Here is a 26,910-nt window from a genome sequence, read left to right as displayed (position 1 = left end):
ATACAACTGTATTTTAATTTTTTATTTTTTTTTTTTGTATTCCACCTTAAGGTTGTAGCATTAACTGTAATTCCACTAACTGAAGTACTTTTGTTTTTTGCTGGAGGACTTTCAGTCATAATGTTGTATGTTTGGATGTGGATGTAATGAAATCGAAGCCCTGTTAATGTACTATTAATAAAGAAGCTCGATTTTGCACATAAGCACTCAGTCACCTTGCGTATTTACTTACTTAATCATATTCGTTATCTGTGAATAGCTAAAAAGTCTTAAATTCATGTAGGTAAAATTAATGGCCAAAAATAATTTTCCTCAGGCAAAAGTCTTGAGTTGAGCGCAGACATCTTCATTGCGTTCTGTGACTCGAGACAGCTTGCGGCTACCGCTAGCTAGCTACTAATTTACCTTTACTAGCTAGCTAGCATCTTTGTATCTGTAGTGAGTAAGAGCAGATTTATCGCCTGCTGGCAAGCCACTTCTGCCGCCAACAGAAGCGTTGGTGACAGAAGTGGAAACCTGTTTTCTTTAACATCAACGTGTACCGGATTGTCATTTTTCAGACAAACTCGCATATTAAACACTCTCATCTGTTTTACATCATTTATTTAAGTTGTGGAAACACAGAAATTAGACATTTTGTAAAAGAATTAATTTTAACCGTTTTCATACTCTATAAATCCCAAGTCTTTAGTAAAATCCTCGCAACAGCATAAAATCATTATTAATACTTTGATAAAAAGTGACATTTCCCTCAATAAAATTCAGAATCATACAGACAAGTTGCTGTATGATAATTGCACGACTGTACTCAAAAACTAAACAAAAAAAAACCTATCCATATCAAAAGAGGCACATAAACAGAGATATCTGTGCTGGTTTCAATCAAGTCTCCAGACACTACATACTTTCTTATTTTGTTTTTGTTTTTTTTACCTACCCCCAACATTATGAGAAAAAAGTGGAAAAAAATAAAACCCAATAAACTGAATTTGAAAAAAAAAAAAATAAAAAAAAATCTGCCGTCTAGTCGGTGTCCCGTCGTCTGAAGACGCAGCCCAGGCGTTTGGGTCGGACCCGTCCGGTCTACAGCTCGGCTGGGTTCAGAGCGCTCTCCATCTTCACGGCGTCCACCAGGAAGCTGAGTTCATTACGCAGAGTCTCGTGGCGGTACGCCATGCGGATCTGGGCCACGTTGGTCCGCCGGATGTCGTTGCCTTCTGGTCCGTCTTGAAGGTAGTTGGAGCCAAGAAAATGTTTCTTCTCCTGTGGGTTTAAAACATGCAGCCCTTGAGTGAAGGAACATTCATGGTACAGAGTTTTGTTAAGAAGAATCGTGAGTCAGGTCAACGATCTGGACATAAACTAGAGGTTCATATCAATACCGAGAATGTATCGGTATCGGATCGATGCTAGCATGGTAAGATCGATACTTTAGTCTCAGATTCTGCCTTTCTTCTTTTTTAGGAAAACATTTTAAAGCATAAACATATGAAGGTCAAAGGTTTGATGAAATATATTGGTATTGGTATCAGCAGTACTGCTGCTGTATTTACTTGGCATCGGATCGATATCTAAATATTCAGCATCACACAACTCTGACATAAATGACATGAGGTCAAATACTTTACAGTCCAGAACAGAACTTTTTCGATAAAAGTTTAAGATTGTCTGGTTTCTAAAGGGCTTTTAGAAACCAGTAAAGAATCAGACAATAAAATCAAAATAAATAACTGGATTTTAATTTTTCCACTCATTAAACCGAGTTGGATGTTCCTTTCCAGTGTTAAAGGCAGTACTAGTTTTGAGCACAAGATGGCAGTGTAGTTGTTATCAATAAGAGAAAATGTATTTACTTATTTAAGTTAAACAGAAAATGAAAAGTAAAAACAGGAAAGAAACTAAGAGAAATATTGTCAACCCAACCGACATGCAATTTTACATAATTTGTTCAAAAAGAGGCAGGTAGAAAATTAAAGACTCCTTTTATACACATCAAAGGTTCTCTCCACACATCAGATAAACCTTAATTAAATAAATCATGACTGTATCATTATTTACACATTATTAGTATGAGCAATTGCCGTTTTAGCCTTTGAGACAGACATGTACACAACATCATTTCCTAAAAGTTCATTTTTGTACAAGTTTTTAAGCTGGTTTATATTTGTACTTTGCCCTTGACCAACATTCTTAAAGCCAAAGTATTACTGTCTTATATTGTGGTTGGAATAATTTTTTTATACACGTTTATATTTTGAATGTCTTTACTCAGAGTTAAGTGGAACTGTAGTCAAATTCCTTCTGTGCACAAACTCTGCTCCTGATTAGTATTACAGTAATGGATAAATGTATGTATCCGTCTTTAGAGATGACCTGTAGTTGTGTCATGTCTTCAATGTAACAGCCTATAAAACAGCCAGAAGGTTGACAGTTTCGTTGCTTTTAAGACAGAGACGATCCGTGTGTCTTTACCTGGTGTGAGAGTCCACTCTGCATGACGCTGTTCCTGGCAATCTCACACAGATCACATGTGCTCAGCTTCCACAGCTGCGCCGCTATGGCGTACTCCTCCATCAGTGCTTCCTGGATATTTATTTTATGAGTATATTAGCAGCAAGACAAACAAAATGCACTTCAACACTCCTGCAACACCCAAAGATGCTTGATCACTTGATAAGCCTCTGAGAGAAAGCAGTGTACCTTGGTGTAGTGGAACTGCATGGGATCGTCGGTGGACAGCGACACACACAGGCCTTTGTGCAGAAACTCTCGCAGTGGGTTCTTGGAGTACTGGAGGAAGAGGCTGTTGTTGCTCAGCGGGGACATGGCAATCGGGACCTGGGCCAGGTAGTACAGGTACTGCAACACCGGACTCTAAGGAAGACGAGGACATGCATCAGGGATTACCACTGTAGGTCAACACTCGTTCGTCTATCAGACGATCCAGAACAATTTGCGCGGAAAGAGAAATCGGTGGATTTTTCAAGGATTATTTGACACCTTACTGAAACAAACATGGGATGAAACCTTGGCAATCTCACACAGATCACATTGCCAAAAAAAAAAAATCAATCTCTCTACAACTCATCTCTCTTCCTGGTTTACCGACAGACATGTAGAGGTGTTTCATTGACCAGTAAACCAGACCAGACTTTGGTAGAAACTGAACATATTGCAGCAAAGTTGCTTTAAATCTGTTCCGTTATTTAACATGCTGGATATGGAAACGTTGCAAAAGATAAGAGTTTACATCATCTAGGGCAGGGAGGGTGGGGGGCAGGGATCAAACTCATCTTCAGTTTTCAGCCACATCAAGATCATGAATCAATACAACTTTATGGGTTGTATTGAATCAACCCATTAAGCTGCTAATAAATAACTGTCTGCATTTAATAAGTACTTCTTATAATTAAATAATGTTGAATATCTTTTTACATTAATCAGTCCCTCCAGGATTTTGTGAGTTTTCTCAATCAAAAATCACAGATTTTGTGATGATAATTTAGGAATATTTTCAAGGAATTTTGAAATATTTACACTTACGTATGATGTCAAATGTGACTTTGTTATTACTTGATAGACTAGAACTTGACATCAAGTAAGGTTGAGGCAACAGTGTCGTAAAGGTCAGAAACATTGCCACCTGCAGGCAGGATGCTAAAATGTTTATCAAGAAACCGGGACCCATTGATGTAATTTGGCACATGAATTTTGACCAGAATTTTCTCCCTGGAAACAACAAATTGTGCTTATTGCCTGTGGCTTTATGAATTCATTTGCGGTCACCGAGCCGCGTCATGGCAGGAGGGCTGCACCTTCTTGAGGTTGAGTCCATGGGAGATGTTGTCTGCAGTCAGGAAGGCAGAGACCAGGTGGGTGATGGAGCCGGCCTCTCCACAGTGGGGACGAAACTGGAAGGTGTTCAAGCCTCGCTCCCTGTGGACAGAAACATTTTCAGAGTCACGTTGCCATGAGCTTCACTTTGAATCTCACCACTCTTTATTGTGCTTTCAGTAATGCCTATTTCAGACCTTTTAACTGAAGCTGTACGTATGGGTCAATAAGAGCTGCATTCAAGACGTCACTCAAGTAAATGACAGTAGTCCTGGCAACATGTTACGTGTTTAAAGCTTATAAGTAGAGTTCCACATTAACAGCTAATAGCTAAAATGAAAGCGCTAAGAGCAAAGTGAACTTTTCACAATCTCACTCTCAAAGATTTTCACAAGGATTTTCTCATCACACTTGCAATAAGGGCTTATTTCCACAAAAGGTGATGGTCATGTACACAAGAAATAAAGGCGGGAGGTGACTGCGCTAGCAATTATCTGCCACCATCAGCCGCTAGGGCTAACCAATATTAACAGCAACAACTTTTAGCAAAACCCACTGATTTAATTTGTGCATGTTACCTAAACAAAAGTCATTGTTAACCCTTTTTTTCCAATCGGCTGCACCAACAGGCTAAACTTACTTGCGCAGGTTGTTGAGCACCATGATGTTAGCATACATGTAGAAGAGGTAGTAGGTGTATGGAGGGTTGTTGTCTTCGATCCACTCCTCAGGCTTCGGGCTTTTGTAGCTGAACATGTGGTCGCTGTGTTTGGACTCGTCGTCCACGCTGTCGAACCCCGTCACCTGCAGGGCGACATTCACTATTATGCTCCATCAGATATGGAGAAATCTTCTACAGCTTGTCTTTTTTTCACGTGGGTGTTGCGAAAGGACGTACGTATTTTAGGAACACGTGGATTATTTTGTGCTTTTGAGGATTGATGGTGGCCTCGAAAAGTGGAAGGAAAATGTTCTCGAGCATCTTGGCAAAGTTTGGCATCAGTTTCTTTGACTTGAAGATGTCACTGCAAGACAAGTAACCAAATAAACCCATTCTAGCAAATGAACAAATCAGACAGTTCCCTGTAAGTAATTGCTAAGTAACTGATCTTGAGTTTCTATATGATTACACTTTTGAAATGGATCCATGACGCATGCTGACATCATGGTGTCTTTTGAGGATAACGATCTGTGCTTTGCTCTTTAAGTAAGACTGAGTGCTTACTAGATCCTTGGAACCTGGATCATCCATCTCATGTTGGGGGAGTGGACCTTCTGTTGGATGAACCATGTGGCGAGGTTCTCCCACTCGCTGGGAGATCGGCCGTAAATCGACAGACGGGGCTCAGCATACTGATACTTACTCTCCTCTAGCTCGGCGGCAACTTCCTGAAACAGACACGCAAACCATACAGGAAGCCAGTGATGCTTTTTGATAAGACAGATCATGCAATCACTCAGTATATTAAAAAAGCAGCAGTAGTGTCTGCTTACTATGATGCAGAATGTTTTTAAAAGGTTTTACTGGCTCTAGTAGCCTTTACTTGAGAGAGGTCAGACAAGAAAGAAGGTAATGAGAGGGGAAAGACATGCGGACAGGTCACTAGGCTGGGAATCGAACCTGTGACGGCCACGTACATATGTGGTGTTGTGCTTTGCCCCTGTGCCATCACAGCACCTCAGGATGACTTTTTTAATTAGAAACTCTAAAACAATGTTCGAGAAAGATTTTAGACATGTAGGTACAACCTACAGGGTAAGTTCTGTTTCCTTGGGGTGTGAATATGATGCGACACAGAGGTTGATTTCTCTCAGCCACTCTTCAAAGCAGTAGGGTAACTTACATCAAGTAAGTTAGCTGATATAATTTATCTCAGGTGGGAGGAGTTTCTGTAATTGGTGGTTAAACGTTGGGTTGCTGGTCTGTCTGTCTCAGTCTTTGAGTTCCTGGAAAAGACACTTCACCTGGTTTTCCTACTGGTCATTAGAACCTCACCTCTGTCAGTTTGCAACTACAGAATAACTCACCACCATGAGAGTGTGGATGAATGGGCTAATGACTGAATGTAGTTTAGAGCGTTTCAGGGTCCTCTGGACTACATACGAGTACACGCCATTAACCATTTATGAATCTGTAAACGGCTACAAAAAATAACTGCTCACCTAAGCATTTCTTTATGTATGTTCATTTATTAAAACAAAATCCCTGAAGTGACCCTAAGTTTACTTTAGTTAATCTTAGGGTCACCAGTTTGAGATGAGATTTATTTTAGGGTTCTTTACATGAAGTGCCAATAATTGAGATTTGTCTCGTAAATAGAAGGCAACACTTGATGACTTCTCAATCCCATATAATATCAATATGGGATATAGTGATATATAATATCAATACCTTTCTAAAGTAATGGCCCTTGTCATTGTTTTCTTGCCAAAAACAATGTGATAGTGATTTAAATTTTCCAAAATCACTTTTGCTAGACAATGACAGCAATTATAGGAATATGACGACATGGACTAGAGTCCCATTAAACCTCAGTAGAACACCAGATCTGTCCAGCAGTAATGAATGACATCATCTTGGGCGAAGCCTCTTTTTGGGGGCATCGGGGCTTTTCCTCACCTTGACGAGACGTGCAAAGTACTCTCCTTTGATGTAGTTGTCGGTTTTCAAGTAAATCTCGCGCAGCTCGCTGGCTCCAACAGGGTTGTACTTGGAGTTGAACTTGTCGAAGCGGTGGAAGGTTTGTCTTCCCTGCCAGTCACAAGAGAGCGTGTGAAAGACAGTAAAACAGAACTTGGCATAAAACAGACATCAGATTAAACTCCTTTGCTTTCGTCCTGAACAACCAGAATAACAACAATCCTTCAGTACATTTCCCTTTATTTGCAGCCTGATCAGTTAACATTAAAGTGGTTTTCCAGATGTTTTGACTCTTACTGCGTGGACATCCAGTGAATCCACTGTCAGGTCGTAGGGGTCCATGCTGAGCTTCCTAAAGACGTCTTTGAGAGTTATCTTCTGGTTGCCTTTTTCCAAGACCACCCGGTCCGCCTCTGTTTGGTACGATAGTTTTATGAATTTCAGCAGGTGCTTCTGATTCATGCAGGCAGCAGCGTGTATATGTGTGTCCACCTAAGTTTGATCAAACAGGAAAGTTGGACATTGCGCCGTTACTCGTTTAGACTTCAAAAGTTAGGAAGTTGTATTTGATGTCAAAATTGCAGACTAACCTTTCTGACGTTGTAGAAATCTCTATGTGGAACGCTTTTTAACTCTTTCATCTCAGCCATTTCATTTAGCATTTCATGAAGGTAGAATTTAGATTCCAAGAAGTTCAGCCGTCTGTGGCAGTAGGTTTTCCTGCAAAGCAACACAATATACAGAGAAAGATTTCATGTGTTGTTGGGAATTACTGGGTATACAAAAAAAAAAAATCTGTGTTGAATTTCTTTTTTTAAACAGATATAAATGTACTGAATGACAAATTTATTTCCTTATTCTGCACCAGCAACACTTAAATACCCCAATAGTAAAATAAGCTTAGCTAAAACACGTAAAAACAACACAACTTTAACCAGGTCAGTCAGTGCAGTTAGGAATGTAAGAGTAAAAAGCATAAAATTAGGCTGAATAGATCTGCTGTTATGGATTGACTACATTATCACCCATACCCAATCTAGATTTTTTTTTCAATATCAGAACCGATACAGATACCAATATTGGATCGGTGAATCTTTACTAAAAACCAGTGGTGGGCACAGTGGAGTTAATTTATCATTCAGCGTTTTGCTAACTTTGAAAAACATTTTGCTTCCCCTAAATTCATTTTTCCAAATACATCCAAAGTCACTAATTAACTTTACTCTTTTGTAATCACTCAGTTGAACAAAGTTCACCGTTTGTGTTTAAGTTTTGGTTATCGACTGTTAAGAATTATTCAAGTAGCCAGACGTTTATAGTTATGCTCTTATTTTGAAGTTTATGAAAACCATTGATGCAACTCTTCACATGTTTTCTTTTTTTATTGAGCAAATGGCAAATATATAAAAAAGAAACAAATGAGGTATGCATGAGAGCATGAACAAAGAACCAGCGTTAATTAAAAAAATGCAAATATTCACAAATTACTTTCAGAGCCTCTTCACATTCCCCACCATGATTCTACAGATTTGAAATAATAAACAGTTTAAAATTTTATTAAAGTTTAAGCCCTACCATGTGGTCAGTTGGGTAAAAATAGCTTCATAGCTACCAATGCTCAAAAATCAACAACTGTAAAACTGAAACCATGAGGTCTGATCCAAAGAATCATTTCATGAAGCACAACTGCACCGTTAGGTACGCAATCACAAATCTGATCATGTTGAGGGCGATATATTGGTTTCACATATTGTTTCGCTGTAACATGGTGGATGTCAGCATGGATGCATTTAGTACTTTAGCATTAGCTTCTTCTAAATACTTGTTGCAAAATAACTTTATTGTAGAATTTACCCCTACCATGGTTCCCATCTGTCCCGACTTGCTAAACAATCCTTTATCTTTGCCTGAGGTTGGGGAAATGACTGACACTACCAGCTGAGATGTAACTCCCTACATGACCTCAGCTTTGTGAAAGATGTTAAAGAGTTTGTTCACTCACGTTGGCCCATCAGCTATCATTGCAAGTACGTGGCTCAGATCGATGGTGAAGGTCTCCAGGTCAGGGTATGGCAGGCTGAGGGGTTGGTCTTGCTTCAGGGCCTCAGCGTTGGCGTAAACATTGACTATTCCATCCTTCATCTTCAGCTCATAGTTCAGGTCCTCAGGAATGCCCTCCATGGAGTATGGATCCTCTCCTTCTTGGGGGCTAGGCCAGGTGTCTGCACATGTTTGGAATAGACGAGCAAAACATTAAACCATGCTGCTTTATAGTAAAACTGGATTAAAAGACAAATCATTGACTGAAAAAGACAGAGGCAGTCTTTCTGTGGGAAAGTCAGTAGCTGCATTTACATTGACCATAAAGCTGCACAATTTGACATTTTGAAAATAAATTTGCTGAATGGAGACATGCTAATAAAAAAACAACTCATTTTTGGATGAAAAGTTTTGGCACTAGAATAAGGTGGAAGGTTTTTTGGCCATATCGAAATTAGTTTATTTATCATTTCCTTCTCTATATTCACTGACTGGTAAACTGTGGAATGTGTTCACCGTTTTAAACACCTGAGGTTCAATTTACAAAATGAGTACAAAGTAAAAAATCCAGTCTGCTGATCCAGTCTGAGCGCTCTGACCTACAAAACATTTCCGCTTTTACTTTTCACTCCTGGCTGTTATCGTTACCTTCCTAAAATAATGGCCTAAGGTGATTTTTGCCAAAAGTGATTTTGAAAAAAAAAAAAAAAAACACCCACACACTTTTGGCAAAAAAAATGACAGGCAATTATTTTAGGAAGGTCACAATATCAGATTTTAATGAATGTCTTGCAGTGCAAATCACTTAGATTTTTATACATTATTAACATTTTGTCACCTACTAAGAAGTGAAGGACAAAAGCCATTGTCAGCAACTTAAGAACATGTTTCTATACAGTATATTGCCAAAAGCATTTGTCCATCCATCTCTGCTTCAACTCTTCTGGGACAGCTTTTGGCGTGGGTCTGTATGTGATTTTCTTTATCCTGTCTTCCGAAAGTGAATTCACGAGGAGAAGGACTGGCTCTCGGTTTCCACCATTATTCACCCTAGTTGTGTTGTATTTGACTGAGGACAGGAAGGACTCAAGATCCAGTCAAGTTCCTCCAAGCCAAACTTGGTCATCCATGGATACAGCTGGGAGGATGAAACTGTCTCAAATATTTTGGTGTACTGAAATAGGAGTTTCTTCCACTGCTGCATCCGATGGGTTTTTATTGCAGAAGGTGAAATAAGCTTCCGATGCAGCTGTTCACCTATAGAAACTAATTCCACAAAGATTTTTATGCACTCTCCTCAACCTTGTATGAAAGTCACATTAAGTTTGAAGGCCCAAAGCCATTGACTTTGCAGAAATTTGGCATAAACTCTAATTTTACATGCCTTAAAGGGGCAGTATTTTATGTTTTCTAGGCACATAGGCAGTACCATTTTATAGCACAATAAAACAACCATGTTACCTTCAGCTGTTAAAAAAATGCTAAACATCTCAAATATGACTTTAATATGACTTTTTGTAATTTAATGGCTAGAAATTTGGCCTCTTTCTATAAGAAACTCCTGCTCTTTCTGAAACTCCACCTTTAGGGTAACAATGTTTTTTACCAGTGTTTCACTGAGAAGTTGCTCCTATAATGATCTCATCAGATGCGCAGTTCAACTTGGTGTTTGCTAATTGCTGCTAGCTAGTCTGAAGGAGCTGAGTGTGGTAGTCGCGGGTGAGGTCTCCTCTGTGAGGCAGAAGCTTGGAAACTGCAGCTCAGAGGAGGAGCTTCGTCTCAAAGGCGGAGCTAGGTCCACCCAGACATTTTGCACAGCTCGATGGTTGCCATGGAGAATAAAGAATTTCTCAAATATGCATGAATAAATCCTGGCACCACTCCAGCTATGTTTTTGATGAGGTAATAAAATTATAATATAATGTAAAGGTCAAAAAACTCAATTTTAGATATTACTGTCCCTTTAATCCTTCATGGTAGAGTTTCTGTTTTTCCCAATCACTTCAGCTTTGCCCTAATACCACTAAGAATTGACTGTGGAATATTTAGTAATAAACAAAAAATCATTACTAGACTTGCACAGGTGGCATCCAGTCAAGTTATTTGACTGAAATTTACTGAACTCCTTAGATTCTTTCATAAATGTCTGTAGAAGCAATCTGCATATTTAGGTGTTTGTACTTAGGTCAGATGGTCCATTGATCAGGATTTTCATGCCTTGGGAAGAGGGTGTTTATATAAAGTTACTCTTATGTTTTGCAGAAAAAAGATACAAAAAAACTGTATGTTAGTTCATCTGTCCTAGCTTTCATCACGTATGAGTCAAGTCTTTGTACTCGGTAAACACTTCTGGTTGTGTGTTCTTTCATCTCGAACCAGGAATAGCCTGACTGGCCTTGTGTCAGACACACATTGATACACATAGAGAGGAGCTGAAAATAGCAGAGAAAGATACTACTTTGCATTTTATCTTTACATACAATACTTGAAATCGAGCTTGAAGCAACAAATGGAAAGAATTTCTCCCTGTGCTTCATACATCGTAAGTGCTCTAGTTGCATCTGATGAATTTAAGAGCGGATGCCTGAAGATTAGCATCTGCAAGAGTGGGAGTGCAACTCAGTAAATGTAGTGAATGCTTTGATGGAGTAACAGTTTAAAGATCTTACTGTACCTGGCAGAACCTCGTCGTCTTCGCTCCACTTCACGTTCTCTCCATTGCGAAGGTACTTCGCAACGGTTCTTGGGAAGCGGTGGTACACCAGCTTGGAGTATTTCTCTCGGATGACGAGGGCCTTAAAGAGACTCCTGGCTGCTTGTTCATAATCCTCAACTGTGATCTGGAAACATTAAACAAGTTTAACGAAGAATTCACACCAGCGTTCTAGCGTGTTACTAGGTAAATGAATAGAGTTTCAAAGGAAACTCTAGCTCCACCTAAAAACCTCGGTCTTGGTTCGATTGAAGTGAATTCTGCTGCAGTTCGGATGCGTATGTGAAAAACAAGGGAACCGGAGAACGCTCAAAGGCAGTAAGTGAACTACAGTGCAGGGCATTCTGGGTAAATACAACCAAAATAAATGTGAGTGTTTCAAAAGCTGGAGAAATGGTTCCTTTTGTCTATTACCAAAGACAAAAGAGTAATCCTACAGCATCCTACAGTCTTTCCCGTCCTTCTTGTGTCTCCCAAGGATTTTACACACCCTTACAAGAAGTTATCTGGGTCTAGAGAATAAATGTAATATTTTAGGTCATTACAAGTAATGATAATTATAGGACAAACTTAGGTAGCAAGACAAAATGTTGGAGATCCAGTGGTTTTGCCTTGTCTCCTTTAGCCTGATTCACGTTTTGGTTGCATCGTTTCTGGTTTGGATCTTCAATACTTATCACGGTGCCTTTTTCAATATAGACTTGTGTTTTTACTATGTGTGCTTAAGTACTACGCACCCCGGCACAGTAATCCCCACTGATGGTAACTCTCTGGTATTCCGGGAAGTTTTCTGGGATAAAAGCTTCGGCCCCTCCTGGAGTGGGCAGTGGAGACGCCCTCCAGTCATCCTGTAAAGACATGGACTGGGACCGCTTCAGCAAGAAGGTCTTCTTCCTGAAAGGGGAAGCAACGGGATCACATGACAAGCTGCGAGCTCACTTTCATAAAACTGTTCCAGTTCATAAAACTGGAAGTTTTCACTGTTTGGTACAGATGAGTCGAAGGTTTCTGAACACTGATCCATGATGTACCTCTTCACTGATTCCTGAGATTGCTGCTCGGCCAGCTCCTTTTGCATCTCCCGCTCCCTGTCCTCGTGCAGGCCGATGGGACAGTCCTCCGGCACGCTGAACAGGGCCATGGCGTCCTTGGTGTCCTCCTCTCTCAGGGCAGAAGCGTACACTTTCTCCGCCATGAGCCGGATCTTCTCATCCGCCACGCTCAGAGACATCTTCGGGAAGAGCCGGGCTATATCTGGAAAAAGAGTAGCATTTTAGAGAAGGTCTTGGATTCATGTCACAAACTATCACAGGTAACCATTTTGCGGTTACCAGTGATAGACCCTGTTCATGGGAGCCCATGAGCTTTTTACCCTGTACACAGTCCTGCAAGGTTGCACTGAAACCAACTGCACTTTTACATATTTTTTTTTTCTGTGTGTGTGGTTTCGGGGACTGACAATCTGACGGGACAACCCCATCATTTCTCCACTGTCCAACCGTGACATTTGCTGCAATCCTCCTGAGCGTTGTGCTGAGACCCCGAGAGAGGTAAGGATCATTTCGTAAGAATCACATGTATATTTGTACTAGTTGTTATTTATCTAAGCAAGTTGCCAACATGCTAACATTATTTTAGAGATGGCAGTAAACACACGTATCAAAGACAAACCAGAGACATCTGAATATGAGTTTGAGGTGGGAGTTGGCGGATGTTTTGCTGAGCTTCATCTGAACTCTAGTTTGTAAACAACTTCCAAAAGGCTGCTCATGTTTCTGTCCAACATCCCAGCCAGGTTACAGTCAACACATTTTACACCGCCGCTCAGAGGCCCAGTACCGGTGTTGAAAACGTAAGGCCACAATTTATTTAGTGGACAAACAGAAGTGCATCCCACAAAAAAATATGTTTCATTTGGAAAAACATGCATTTTTGTCTTTCCCTTTCTCAGTTTTTCACTGCTTTGTGTTGGTCTGTCACATAAAATCCCAGTAACGTACTCTGAAGTTTATGGGTACAGCTGGAACAATGTGGAAACTGAAACATGAACACAAGACTCCAGATAAAAACATGAATATAAAGTTTTAGTGGCTCCTGGGAGATTAATGCAAGTCCATTTGGACTGCAGCACGCTTACAAAGACATTATAATCAAACAGTCTGGTTTATTTAAACTGACCTGGATCTCTTTTGCATCTGTGGCATGATGCCTGGTGCTATATTTACACCCCCCCCCCCTTCTTCTCCCCCGGCTTCTGTGAATTTGTATTTTGAACAACAGCAGAGTTTTTTTTGTTTTGTTTTTTTTTTTTTTAGACGGCTCAGCTGGCAGGCCAAACCGTCCCCACTGTGAAAGCTTCTGTTGCTATCCAGAACCAGAGGAGATGTGCAGCTATTCTGACCTCTGTGTCATCACTGTTTCTGGTGTTAATGTTTGTGCCAGTCTGTGGGCCGCGTGGAGTTTCAATCAACAAGTAGGACATGAAGATGTGTGTACGTCCCAGAGTATCGGGTGACTAACATTCCAGCTGCAGCCGCCACAGACAACGCTGTCAGAACTTTGAACGCTCTTGGCTCCCCAGAGATGACCGCAGGACTATTTACCTTCACACCGACACACTTTCTAAAGCTTTCATTCTGGCCGAGCTTCTGAGCACGTGCAATTCACTCCTGTACTGGAACAGCTGAGCCGCCAGCGGGATGACAGAGATGTCTCCTTTTAGAAGTTCAAAAAAATAAGTAAATAAAAAAATACACCCAGAAAAACAAAACCTCTTGTAAAAAATGCTTAGATATGTTGAACATTTTAATGTGTTAACTTACAACCAAAGATTTTAAACTATTAAGGTAGTTGAAAGGATATTTTAGTGGTTGAACCAAAGTAAAGCAGTGCAAAAATAGTGGACGAAAAATGGCAACCACACATAACACTACTTTACAAATAAAAATCTGAGAGGTGTNGTGTGCAGAAGGAAAGAGAGAGGAATAGAGAAATAAACAAAGAAAGAAAGGCAAAGACATACAATTACAAATAGAAACTTTAAAATAATAAAAAAATCAAAAGAAAGAGAATGCAACCTACAATAACATGGTGTGCATGTAAACTGAAAAGGCTGGACGAGATGAGCATCAACCATATCAGACTCAGACTGACTCCAGAGGAGCTGCAGAAAGAGTTCAGCTGTTGGTGGAAGAAAACCATTCCAACTTTAGAGTGAAGGTTATCACAAACACCTGAAGAGGAGAGCAAAGTTTAACCTTTGGACTGGAAAAAACTCAGCACATCACTGCAGATGCACCATCACCATGGTGACAAGTGGTGGTTGTGGCATCATGCTGTGGGTTATGAGGGATGGGGTCAGAGCCGATTGGATGATGGAAAGAACTAAACACAAAGCAACACTAGAAAAAAACCCTGTTAGAAGCTGTAATACAGGGGAAATGGATGGTGTAGAGCAAAACATTCTCATTTGACTGGAATGGCCCAGTCAAAGCATAGAGTTAAATCTGTTTGAGAATACAGGGCGTTTTGCCTGTATGCGTTTTTCACATACGCATACAAGTCCATCCTAACCAACACTGATAAAACTGTCATCACATCAGCATAACTCTACAGATCCACAACACGTCAGACTCCACTCCGTCTCTTACCTTCTGCAGTGATTTGGGCCATGTTTGTTTGTTTTTCTCACTCTTTTTTTCTGCTAATTCAAACACTTCAGCTCTCATAAGAGTGAAAATCACTATCTAAAAAAATAAAAAAATAAAATGTCAGCTTCAGGTTGCTGGTTCTCAACACTTATAGAGGGTTTCTGCAGACACCTGGCAGTGTCCTGGACGTCGGAGGGTTTTTTGTTTTTACGCCTGTGATGCTTCTTGTCGAAGCGTCTGACTGCGACTGGGCTCTGTCCCGCTTTGCTCCGCTGCTTACGCCCTCCAGTGACAGCATGCATGAAACAGCTGCTAGCTGCTGCTGTCTTAAATGTCCCTTTCTATCCAGCTATTTTCGGATGTTGAGAGCGTCATAGCAACAGGGGCCTCTAATCCGAGCTGGCATGGCCGAGCAGGGCTGATAACACAGGCGGCTGTCTGTGGTCCGGGTCAGTGGGAATAAAAACGTCGGGACTCTTTAGGTCACGTCAAGGTCCTGAGAATAGATTTCAAATCATAACGCTTTGTGGAGAAGAAACAAACTCAAGGGCCCAGATTTTCACAGGGAAATTTGGGTTTTTAGAAACATGCCTCTGTTTAATGCAGAGAAGAAATGCTGGCTGTTGGATATTTTGGGTGGAAAAACAAAATGACTATAAAAGACAAATCCAGAAAATGTATTACTGAAACGCAAGGGAAAGGAACATTACATTACAGTGAATGAAAGCAGCTCAAATCTGATTTTTAATTTTTTTTTTTATTGGCCATAAGAGATCTTTTCACGCAAGCCTGAGCAGCACCAATTCCGCTCTTTTCATCCCTCCCAAAAATTTGATTTTAGCCACTTCCAAATGTGGAGCTAAATCGGATACAAATCCGAATGTTTCCAAACGCCTGCTGCCTGAATGGCATTTTATCCGATATTTACGTCACTGACATGAGACAGGCGTCACAATTCGGTACCGAAAAAAGTCAGATCAGACGCAAAACAATGGCTGAAAATCCTATTTATGAAATTATGAGAAAAGTCTGTAGCTGCGTTTCCACTGACCATAAAATTGCGCAAACTGGAATTACGGAAAAAACAAAGTGCTTAATGGAAACATGTCGATTCCGAAAAATCCCACGATTTTTGATAAAAAGTTTTGGAGAAAGGATGAGGTGGGGGGGGGGGGTTCCGGCCATATCAAAATAAGGGTATTTCATAAAACTGAGATCGAAACAACCATTCGGCTGTGCAAAACATCATTTTTTGCATAACATGAGTCATGATCAACAACTGAAATGTTACCACTGGCAGAAAAAAACAAAGACAACAAGAAGTCAGAATATCAACAAAGTTTTGCACACATCGTAAAGGAAACAGCTTTCATCACATCACAGCCCCACCACTCCTTCTCTACAGAAATTGCAGTCAATGCTCAACAAATCGGCATTACGATTAGTTGTGCTGTATTTTTCTAGTTTATTTTTCTTATGATCTTGTGACAATCCTGTCTGCTCCCATTGCTGAATAAACTTTAAAATCCATCCATTATTACTTCCATAAACACAACGCTGTTGTGTGACGTCAACATTCTTCTTCTGCGCATGCGGGTTCTTCAAGGAAGTAAACCACTACAGAAGACTGACACTAATCGTAAAAAGTCGGATTTCATGACCTGTTGACAGACTCTACTCGATGCCTTTTTCATAGCGACCTAATTAGGATATACAATTCCTGGCAACAAAAGAAAAAAAAAAAAACTTGGGTGACGACTCGAGGAGGCATTTCAGTCAATATCTGTCAAAGAATGAATAACCGTTGTAAGTTTTATGAACTCCCACTTGATACTGAGACAGGACGCTGCCTGTGCAGCAAGTCCAGTCACGAAACTTCCTCCCTACTACTCTACAGACATTTGTTGGAGGTATTGTAGACCAACAGCCACTCAGCGACTGAGTGGTACGCAGTGTGAAAACCTCAGAACTGAGTCAGGTCTGTGCATGCAGAGGTTGTCAACTTTCTGCAGGGTAAAAAGTTCAAGACCAACTACATCTGACTTTCAGATTAGCTCAATAACAGCTTTAGGAGATGAGTTTCCATGGCCAAGCAATTGCTTATGAACCTCAATATCACAAAGTGCAATGCAAAGCTTTAGCTTTAGTGGTGTAAAGCAAGTTGTTACTGGCCTTTAGTTCTCTGGAGTAATGAAACACCTTTCTTGGCTTGGCAGGCCACAGAACAAATATGCGTTTGCTAGGCGGCTGTCAAGAGAGACACGTTTAGCTGACATCATGTGTAAGGTTGGCTGGGTGGAGGTTGGGCTTGGTACCGTTAAAACAACAAAATTAACTCAATGTCTCCAACACTGGAATGCCTGAGCTGCCTTGACGATGACATACATCTTATATTTCACAACTTGAAAAACCTGTTCAAAGTGCTATGCAGTCAGAAGGTCTGTTGTTTCATGACTCAAACTTTGTGTTAACTGTTTGAGGACAGCCACTTCCTGTTTCAACGTGAACAAATCAAGCGCCACAGGGACGGAGATGAGCAAGTCCAATGAGTTGGAACGTCACTGACCTACAGAGAATCATCAGGATAAACCAGAGCAGGGACTGTTCATCTAATATCAGTGTCAGAACAAAATAAACTTTTTTTCTCACTGTCTGAAGTTAAATCTGACCAAACCTCTTGTTTAAGTTAGAATTATTATGAGATTTTTTTTTTTATTTTTTTTTTTTGTAGCCATCTTTGTTTCCATACTTTTGGTCCATATTGGGGACACATGTCTTCTAAACTGTTTGACTTGGGTTAAACCTTTTGGGTTTCCTTCCTAAAGCTTTGATAATGTAGCACAGAGGGTTAAAACTTCTCTTTAGAAAAGTTGCATCAACTCATTGACATGTCCAGAAAATTATCTAAATTTCACCAACTTAATGTTTTACATTGAAAGCTGAAAAAAAATCTGGTGCAGGACTAAGCTCCATTCTGTAAATCTGATCTGTGAACTGTTTTATGACCATGTCTGAACATGACTGATAACAGAATATTATATCTCAGTGGCGAAGTCCAGCCGAGATGCAACAAAGAACCAATTCAAATTGTTTTTGGTTCATGGATCCAACACGGTTTCCTCTTATTAACTTGAGGAAAATGTCATTAATTACATCCATGTAAATGAATCTTGAAGATTGCTTTTCTAAACCAGGATGTGCTATTAAATAAAGCAGTTTAATATCATAAATATTTTTATCAAGAATTAACGATCCTACATTTCTACCAGAAGCAGAAAAATACTGGATATGCTCATTAAAAAAACTCAGTTGATTGAACATTTCAGTTGGTTTTAGATAACCTCTTGTTATTAATCAGAAACAACTGTTTACAGGTTTACGTAGATGTTCCTACAGTAGAAAAAATTACTCACGGAGGCATTTATGGCTGTTCTGTGGTATGTTACAAAACATGTGCACTTATGTTAAAGTACATTCCTCATATTTTGCACACACCACCTGGTGTGGAATGTCAGTCGGTGGCTGTATTTACATGGACATAACCCTTCAGGTTAATGCAAAACATACCGTGATGCATCACCAGCATGCAGTGTTATGACAGTAAAAGAAACTGTCAGCTCTGATGTAAATACCTTTTCACTATTGCAGAAAGATATTAGGCCTTTACAGATTCCTGCTGTTTTTGCTGTTTCTGTCACAATTAAAGGGTTTAGATCATCAATCCAAACCACTTTGGGCTTATGTTGAAAAGTAACTGTACCTAAGCCAGAGAACGGGCTGTACCAGCCCTTTGGCAACAACAACAACTGCCATCAAGTTGTTGAACTGGCAACAGGTTTTGTACAACTCTGTAGCTGGAATCCTGGAACAGTTTAATTCAGAGATCCTGAAAGGTTTTCCAGCCTGGACAACCTCTTCAGGGTCATATGACAACATTGAAAAAGTTCAGACTTTAACTAGGCAACTAAAGAAAAAACTACTTTTTTTGGTTGAGACATTCAATAATGGGTTTACTGGTGCGCTTTGGACCCCTGTGTGCTTGGTCAAGCATTTTCCTACAGAATTGTCTGAATGCTCAGACCGTCACTCTACCGCATGTATGTTCTTCTAAAATACTGTGTTAGTTAGAGGTCAGACGTGTATGGGTGCTCAGCCCAGTTCTTTTGTGACCCGAATGAGTCGCTGATGCACTCTTTGTTTTGGTAGTGCAGCCACTCCTTTAACGGTTTGATGTTTTAGCTTTGTCACCCTTTCCAGACTGATGCATGTCAATGATTTGTACCTATGATATGGTGTTTGCATTTGGGTGTTTTCACATAAACACTCTGTTGGGCTACAGTTGACTTTAAATACATATTGTATCAAGTAGTACCATGTAGTTTTTCATTGACATTGAACTCAGCTCTGTGTTTAGCTTTTTCTCTCTTTCTATAGGTGTAGATGCAGACTTCTACGGTGTTGTCTTTGTATTCTCTATCTATCTTTCTTTCTCTCCTTTCTCTTTAAACCTTTTCCCTCAGTTCTTTCACATCTTCCTGTCCATTGCATTTGAAATAAACCCAAACTAAGTTTTATTCATAAATATCAATAAAACTTACTTTGGGTTAAGTTATAATCCAGAAAAAAGACGAAATTCTCCACTTGTGAAAGTAAATCTTTTGGGCTTCACCTTGGCACTCGGACAACAATTCTGAGTGTTGTCTGAGTGCCAACACTCAGACAGGATACATAAAAAAAAAATCAAAAGTTTTGTTCCTCCTTACACCAGGCCTGATGTGTTGCTTTTTAAAATCTTTTGTCCACATTCATGTTGTCAGATAGGTTCTACTGAAGTGATTTCTTGATTATAGGGCAATGACTTTTCTACAAAGGTTTTGATAACTTTTTTCCTGTTAGTGAATAAAACTTGAAAACTGTGTTTTGTATTTACTCGGGTTACCTTGATCTGGGACCTGAAACATTATGTGTGAGAAGAAATCTGTTTGGTGGCAGGTACTTTCTCTCAGCATTAGATCCAAGTACTGTTGTTGGATGAGCTAAATATGGTGAAGTGCCCAGACCTGTCACCATCGATTCCACCAGGTGTTTATTCTTTGTCAGTCATTGTTCATAAGCATGAAAAAAAAGAAACCAAACAAGAACTGAGACCAAATACGCGTCTCTTAGCTCACAGCCTTCAAGTATAAACCGAACTGAATCCAAAGAATGCCTAAGATTATACAAACCAACATGAAAAATGTTGCAACCAAAAACCAGCATACTCTCGCATGAGTCATTCCTGTTTTCGGCTGCAGGCTTTGGGCTGCATTTGTTGATGAAATACATTTTAAAAGAAAAAAAACTGCTTTAGTCAGTTTGTATGAGTGGCACAGAGTGCAGTTCTCTGGTTTCTTATGTTAAGGGTCACCTGCAGTATGTTGAGCCCAGCTGTTTATCAAAGAAACACAGTTATACTTCTAGTATCTCTGATTTATGAGGCATCGATGCAGCAACATATAACAGGAAACCACACACTCCTTCACTGGAGCAGAGCATCTTCATGCGTTGATATAACTAAAAAAAAAAAAAAAGATTTGTCTTCATTTCTCACGTTTACATGCTGCCAACAGCTGACAAGCATGTTCCTGTTGAGTATTAATTACTGTTATGAACAGAGCAGGGATGCTGACTAGAGCTGTAATGTTCTGTCACATCGTGTTCTTTTTATCCTCCCCCTGTACGTCCCAAACCCCCTTAGCCCCCGACCACTACATCGGGAATTTTGACTCACCTTTCCCGAGGCATGGTGTGGACTGCTGCTTGAAAAACGGAGTGTCCCTTCTCTTCATTTTGATTCACCTAAAAGATGCAAAGCTTTGATTAATACAAATATATATATATATGTATTTCCAGTCTCATGCTGGCTTATATTTATAACATCTAAACTCTTCTACATATTTATTTATTCACTTCCCATAAATATGGGAAATACAAAAACACCAAGAAATGTATTTTATACTCATTTTAAATGTTGGATCTATACTTTGTTCTAAAACGTAAAGAAGTTTGTTTAGCTTTTTTTTAAGTTATGATAAAATAAAATCATTTCATAAAAGGAAATCTGTTTTTACTTCAACAACTTATCTTCATTCTAGGGGGAATTTTGAGCCTGCAGACGAATTTTATTTTTGCAGGAATGATTCCAGAACTGGTTTGTTGTTGGAGGATAAAACTCTGGAGGAAGGGTTTCCAGCTCCAGGCACCGACTGTTCTCCAACATTCAAATGTCTGAATCATCTCCTGAGCATGAAATCATCTTCCACCGAGTCATTCTATGACCTCATTTGGTCCAGGTGTGTTGAAGTACAGCCGTCGAACAGCTGTAGCACATCAGCCGAGTTCCCATTGAGTAAATTGCGGTATTTGAAATTTCGAGAATAAATTGGCTTTATTGAAATCCGTCAATTTTGAAAAAATTTTCACCAAGAAGTTTTGCTTCTGTTATGAGGTGGTTTTTATCATAAGAAGTTTTTTTTTTGTTTTTTTCAAAATTGGCGCATTTCCATTAATCAGATTCCAATTTGTGCACTTATATGTTCACTGAAACTGCAGCTTTAATTGTAATGTTTTATGTTGGCCTACCGCATACAATCCCTATGAAACACATTCAGGTTTGCGATTGTAAGGAGACATTTAGAAACGTTCAATCTCAATACTTTGGAAAGCAAATAATGCAGCTAATAAGAAACATGACTGCATACATAAAATGCAATCTTACATTGCAACCCAACGCACTGAGCAATGTGTGATTGGGAAAGCAGACTCCGTAGAACAAAAACTATTAACTGCGTTTAAACCGGAAGGTTTAGTTGGCTGCGTTCTGTCTTTTCGTCATGCTGCTTAGCAAAATTTGCTTGTGTTTCACACAACGAGCCACCGTGCTGAATTGTGGCTTCTGTCTGACCACTGTTTGTGAAACAGATGAGGACGAGAAAAAGACAGAGGAAACCAATGATGGTTGATTGAGAAAGTTTCACTCTGAGTGACTGGACTGGTTTTAGAAGAAGTTCCTGCTTTTGTGCTTTGCCACTTGCTTCTGTACCTCTAACACTACAGCAAAGTCACTAGAAAGCAGCAAAGTCACTGCTTATTTAAATAGATAGCTTGGGGTTTGAGTGGAATTTGGCTTCTCCTAAGAAGCTTAAAAGGAAAACTTTTAATCCATCTTCTACATCTCGATAAGGCCTATCGCTACTGGAGGTTTGGAGGTAAACCTCTAATAGTCCCTGATGGTGGTAAACAAAACCATGAAGCTGATGCTAACTTTAGCATCATCAGCGTTCTCACAGTGCTTATTAATAACTCTAGCCTCATCTAGCATTCTGGCACACTGTCTTTTCTATACCAACAACCCAAAATGCTTCCAGATACCAGATTTAAAAGTGCTGCACTTATCTTCAAGTTTTCTAGTCTAGTACTGTCAACCAGCCTGACTCGGACTCTTTAGTCTATCAATGCAAGGGGACATCTCAAACATAAAATTAGGCCAAGTAATACTAGACTAGACTAGTAGACAATATTTTACCCAAATGTTTCTTCTGATTGGATTCCAATAGAGAATTTGTGGAGAGCCAAACTTAGGGTGTTGGTAAGGGCTCCTTCTCCAGTCACTAAGAGTTTGCACTCATCATAAAAGATGAATCATCAGTGAAAACCGGTTTAAAGGTTTGAGTTCTAGGAAGCATTGCTGCAATGCCAAGAAAGGCTTTTTATAGATTTTTGAAAACAGTACATCTTTTCCCAATGTTCCAGTTTTGTTCAAATATAAGACAATAAGTTATTTATTTCCCTTGCAAATTTTATTTTATTTTTTTGTATTTTCTTATGTTTTGGCCATTGCATGTCTCATTTACAATTGGAAATTCATTTTAAAATTGATTCCAAGGCCTGCACCTTGGTAGAACTGTTGCTTTACAGCAAGTAGGTAACATGGATGAATAGGATTTCATTCTTATTCATCCATTCATCCAATCTAAATAGAGCAGAGTGTGAAGCGTAAGGCAGACATCTTCTTAAGTGGCGCTCATAACATTAGCGTAAACCAACTCCCGTATTGACTGCAACTGTGAAAGACTTCTTGAGACAAGATGAAATATTATTTCATAAAATCATGAGATGTGGTGGTGCACCCCTATTCGTTACAGCAGATAAGATATTAACAGCTAATACCCTCTGCAGAGAACCCCACTTTAAAAAATAAATTAAAAAAAACTAACCCATTGTTTTAATGGGAACTCAGAGTCAGGTGTATGGCAGATATATTTAATCCCATCACCTGGTTGGAGCATGCTGACTGTTGGTTTAGATGCCAAGTCCAACACGTCACATAAGACACACATTCATGTACAGGCACATTTCATGTGCAGGGAGAAAAAGCAGCCTCTTTGTTCACCTCATCATATTAAATTGCAGCAATAAATGTGAATAATGTGTATAGTCAAATTTCTAGCCTTTCATTACATTAAGATAAGAGCTGTTTGCTTTGCTTGGAAAGGCTGGTTTGTAGAATGAGGCTTTTAATGTTGGGATGTCCAACTCCACTCTTTAAAGATTTAGGTGTAACAGCTAGGTCACATTTAAATCCGTAAGCCAGAGAAAGTGAACGCAGTTCGCTCCCGGTTCACGGAGCACAGACTGGCGTGATGCTGCCCCTCCCCCACTTATCGCTACATGACGCTGGCTGCTTACACACTTTTTCCTCCCTTACAAGAAAGGTAAGTTCAACTGTTCGGATATAATTCCATATATCCGAAAGAATCAAAAATCCGCCATAGCCTTGAAACTAAACCTGCTCTTTGCTTTCCATAATTAAAAAAAACTAAAAAGGAAAAAATAAAAAAATAATGTTTTTTAATAATGAATTTTAATTGTAAATTGTAAAATTTAATCTATTTTTCAATCATTCATATAAAAATATAAGCTAAAAGTACTTATTGAATGTGCTATGGTCATCTTTCTGATTGCCTGCCAGTCAAAGTTATTAAGCCGCATTCTCCTCAAGCTAGCTGAGCTTGTTATGCTAGCAAGCGCAAAATGGAGACGTTTTGTCAAGAAAAAGACAGAAGGAATTGTCCAGCACTAGATACTGCGGCAAATAAAACCTAACAACTCATGGCCAACTAAAGTCAGAAGATATATCTAATGATATATTTATGCAAGAATAAATAAAACACGTTCTTGCATAACTCGGTGCATTTATTTAATGTAGCACATCAAACAAGAACTACACAAAGGGACACGGTACCGTATTCCTCAATGTCAGCCTCACTCGACAGCTCCATCTAGTGCCGTGGAGTGATATGACACTAAATAACACAACGTGATGAGGCAGCATTTATGCTAAACGGAAGCTTATGCTGTTTGGAGGGCCATGATGAATAAACTACATTTGGCATAAAAAAAAAAATCAAAGCAATGAGTGATAGCTCTCTTAGACAACAAACTACAGATTAGTCAGCCGAACAAAAAGTCTCACAATTTAACCAGCTCAGTTTAACTTCATGAAAATCAGAAGAAGAAAAAAATAATGTTCTGTCCAATGATCAGCCCATAAAAACTAATTAAATTTACATGTTTTTGCATTTTTTGCTGTTCTGTGTATTGTAATCAAAATTATAAAAGTAAAGGTTACACATACACAAGATAACTGTAACAGCCAATATGTTTGTTTTTTTAACAGCAGGAGGAACAGAAGGAATAAATGTTTCAATAAGAGCAAAAAGATCACATTTGACATTTTTCTCTTTTGTATATTAAAACAATGAAGTAACCAGTCATGGTCATGTGTGCTTACACTTAAACCTATTACACTGCAAAAACACAAAATCTTATCAAGTAAGTTTGGTCTAGTTTCTAGTGCGAATATCTTAGTAAACATTAAATAAGACACAACTAACTACCAAGTAACTTTTCAGCAAAATTTTGTTTCAAGTCAATAATTCTTTATATTTTAAAAAGTACTAGTTGCTATGGCAGATTATTTTTTCCCATTTTATAAGAGTACTAGCATTTTTTTCATTATGTTAAATAACTTAAAACAAGTCTTTTTAGTCTAGTTTTAAAAAGTTACTTTTGAGTTAGTACACTTGATATAAGACAAGATATTTGCACTAGAAAACACTTAGTACAAATGTTAGTGTGCCCAACATTTGTTTTTTAAAGAAGCATTTCCACATCCTTATTTGGTTTTTTTGCTCTTCTCTTTCCTGTTTGGTAAACTGAGAATGACAAAAAGAAATATTTTGTGAATATTCTCTTCTTTTTTTTTTACACCAAGACCCAGAAGGTGCAATATCTAACTTCTGTTATTACCCTTCCTCCTCCCTCATGACTCTGTACTTCTGCAGCCACCCCCGTCAGAATAACGACAGTTTTACTCGCACCATTAAACACTGGCAGTTCTCTAGGTTTTTAACTCTTTTAACTCTCCCAGAGAGGCAGGGTTTTTTTTTTTTTTTTTTTTTTTTTTTTTTTTGGTCTTGCGCAAAAATCCGTTCAGACGTGAGATTTGTCCAGACCTGTCGGTTTTGTTTGTCTGGCTCTCCATCGCATGCAAACTCCAAACGATCCCACGGGTTAACGCTCATGCCGTTGTTGTCAAGTTAATTTTGAGTGAATAAAGTTATATCTGTAAGAATCCATATTCTCTTGTGTACCTGCCCAGGATTGTCTCTTCTTTTGTGTGTGCAGTGTATGGAAACTGGATCAAGAACACGCCCACACTCAGAACAACAACAAAAACTTCTAAAAGTTTTTGTTTTGATCCACTTGTCCTGACAATCGCATCCACCAGACTGACTTTTTTTGTGATTTGTCTAAAAATGAAAAAAAATGAAAAACAAAGATCTTTGCTAAAGAAAAAAAAAACAGAACTTCCGATCCATAGATCTCCTACGCTGCAATAAAAAAAAGCAGAACTAAAAGCGGAGCTGCATATCTTGACCTTGGATGCAAATTATAGCCACGTTTCTTTTTTGTTTCTTTTATTTTCACTCAGACTCTCCCACGGAAATTCATGCGAATGTGAGAGTGATGAAAGCCTTACACTTAGCAGTACAGTAAGAATGCCGGGCGTTGCTGTGTACTTACTGCTGGATGTTGTCACTGCAGGGCTGTGTGCGGCGCTCAGACCTCTCAGCAGGACTCAGACCCTTATTAGGAGCAGCCTCTAGCAGACACACAGCTGCTTCACTCCTAAGCTGCCAGGCTGACCTGACTGGTAATATGCAGGAACCCGAAGAGTTTCAGGAAGTGAGCCGCGATTATGTCAGGGCGGTAGAGGAAGTGCCGGAGGAAGGCTTACATCTGCACCAGCGCTGTTAAGTCTTTTAAGAGGATGAGAGCTATTTTTAGACCACGCCCTTCTTTGTTTTACTCTCAGCCTGGTATTGTTGGGTCATTGTTGATTGGGCTGGGTGCATTCCTCAGATTCTTGTTAGGAGCGTGAGTTGGCATTAAAACCGTGGTAAAAAAAAAAAAAAAAGAAAGAAAGAAAGAAAGGAAAAGGATCTGTAGTCATGACAACAAATGAAAATACACCCTCTTTCAAAACACAGAGTTTTATAGTTCTCCACCTGGTTCTAAGATGATCTAAATTTCAAATTTATGTAAACATATATAATAGTCTGCACTCACAGACTGTGTTACAAAAACAAAAGAAAAATGTCAATAAACTATGTGTGGAAAAAGTAAGTACACCCTTACTGTTTCTATTTGAGAATCACACGTTCATTTAAAACATGCGAGACAGTGGGCCCGGAACACCAGGACTTGTGACCTCTGACCTATGAGGAACCCTTTGTAAAAATAAAAGGAATTTGAGTAATTTAGCCTGTCAGAGGATGGAAAAAAGGGGATTATATTTTCAAAGTTGTATTTTTATTCATTCATTTATAAATGTCACAGTTTCCAACTTTATGAACTAAATATTTAGCTTCAAACTAAATATTTAGCTTGCTAATATATTTGGTTTCAAGCTAGCTTAGAAAGCAAAA

The 26,910-nt window shown here is 39.2% G+C and overlaps 1 protein-coding gene across 3 annotated transcripts; it reads right to left on the bottom strand.

Annotated features, from left to right (window-relative positions):
• Positions 1-585: 585 nt before the first annotated feature.
• Positions 586-26,377, bottom strand: LOC106952454 (AMP deaminase 3-like). Of its 3 annotated transcripts, XM_015040555.1 has the most exons (17): positions 26,220-26,377; positions 26,006-26,132; positions 20,649-20,716; positions 12,260-12,482; positions 11,966-12,122; positions 11,190-11,355; positions 8,478-8,697; positions 7,066-7,195; positions 6,773-6,967; positions 6,455-6,586; positions 5,060-5,223; positions 4,733-4,859; positions 4,475-4,638; positions 3,816-3,936; positions 2,701-2,874; positions 2,473-2,583; positions 586-1,263 (listed from the first exon to the last, which is right to left on the bottom strand). In XM_015040555.1, exons 3-17 carry the CDS (start codon positions 20,704-20,706, stop codon positions 1,084-1,086), a joined length of 2,322 nt encoding a protein of 773 aa, XP_014896041.1. In that variant the 5' UTR covers positions 20,707-20,716; positions 26,006-26,132; positions 26,220-26,377; the 3' UTR covers positions 586-1,083. The 3 variants fall into 3 exon arrangements, with proteins under 3 accessions (XP_014896041.1, XP_014896042.1, XP_014896040.1); XM_015040554.1 differs by lacking the exon at positions 26,220-26,377 and having other exon boundaries at positions 587-1,263; positions 26,006-26,149; XM_015040556.1 differs by lacking the exons at positions 20,649-20,716; positions 26,006-26,132; positions 26,220-26,377 and adding an exon at positions 14,879-15,154.
• Positions 26,378-26,910: the final 533 nt, after the last annotated feature.

Source organism: Poecilia latipinna, unplaced genomic scaffold (assembly GCF_001443285.1).
Source record: "Poecilia latipinna isolate Pla-1442-1.1 unplaced genomic scaffold, P_latipinna-1.0 Scaffold517, whole genome shotgun sequence".
Taxonomy (NCBI): Eukaryota; Metazoa; Chordata; class Actinopteri; order Cyprinodontiformes; family Poeciliidae; genus Poecilia; species Poecilia latipinna.
Note: the sequence above shows the minus strand (reverse complement) of the source record. Positions and strands in the feature narration are given on the sequence as shown.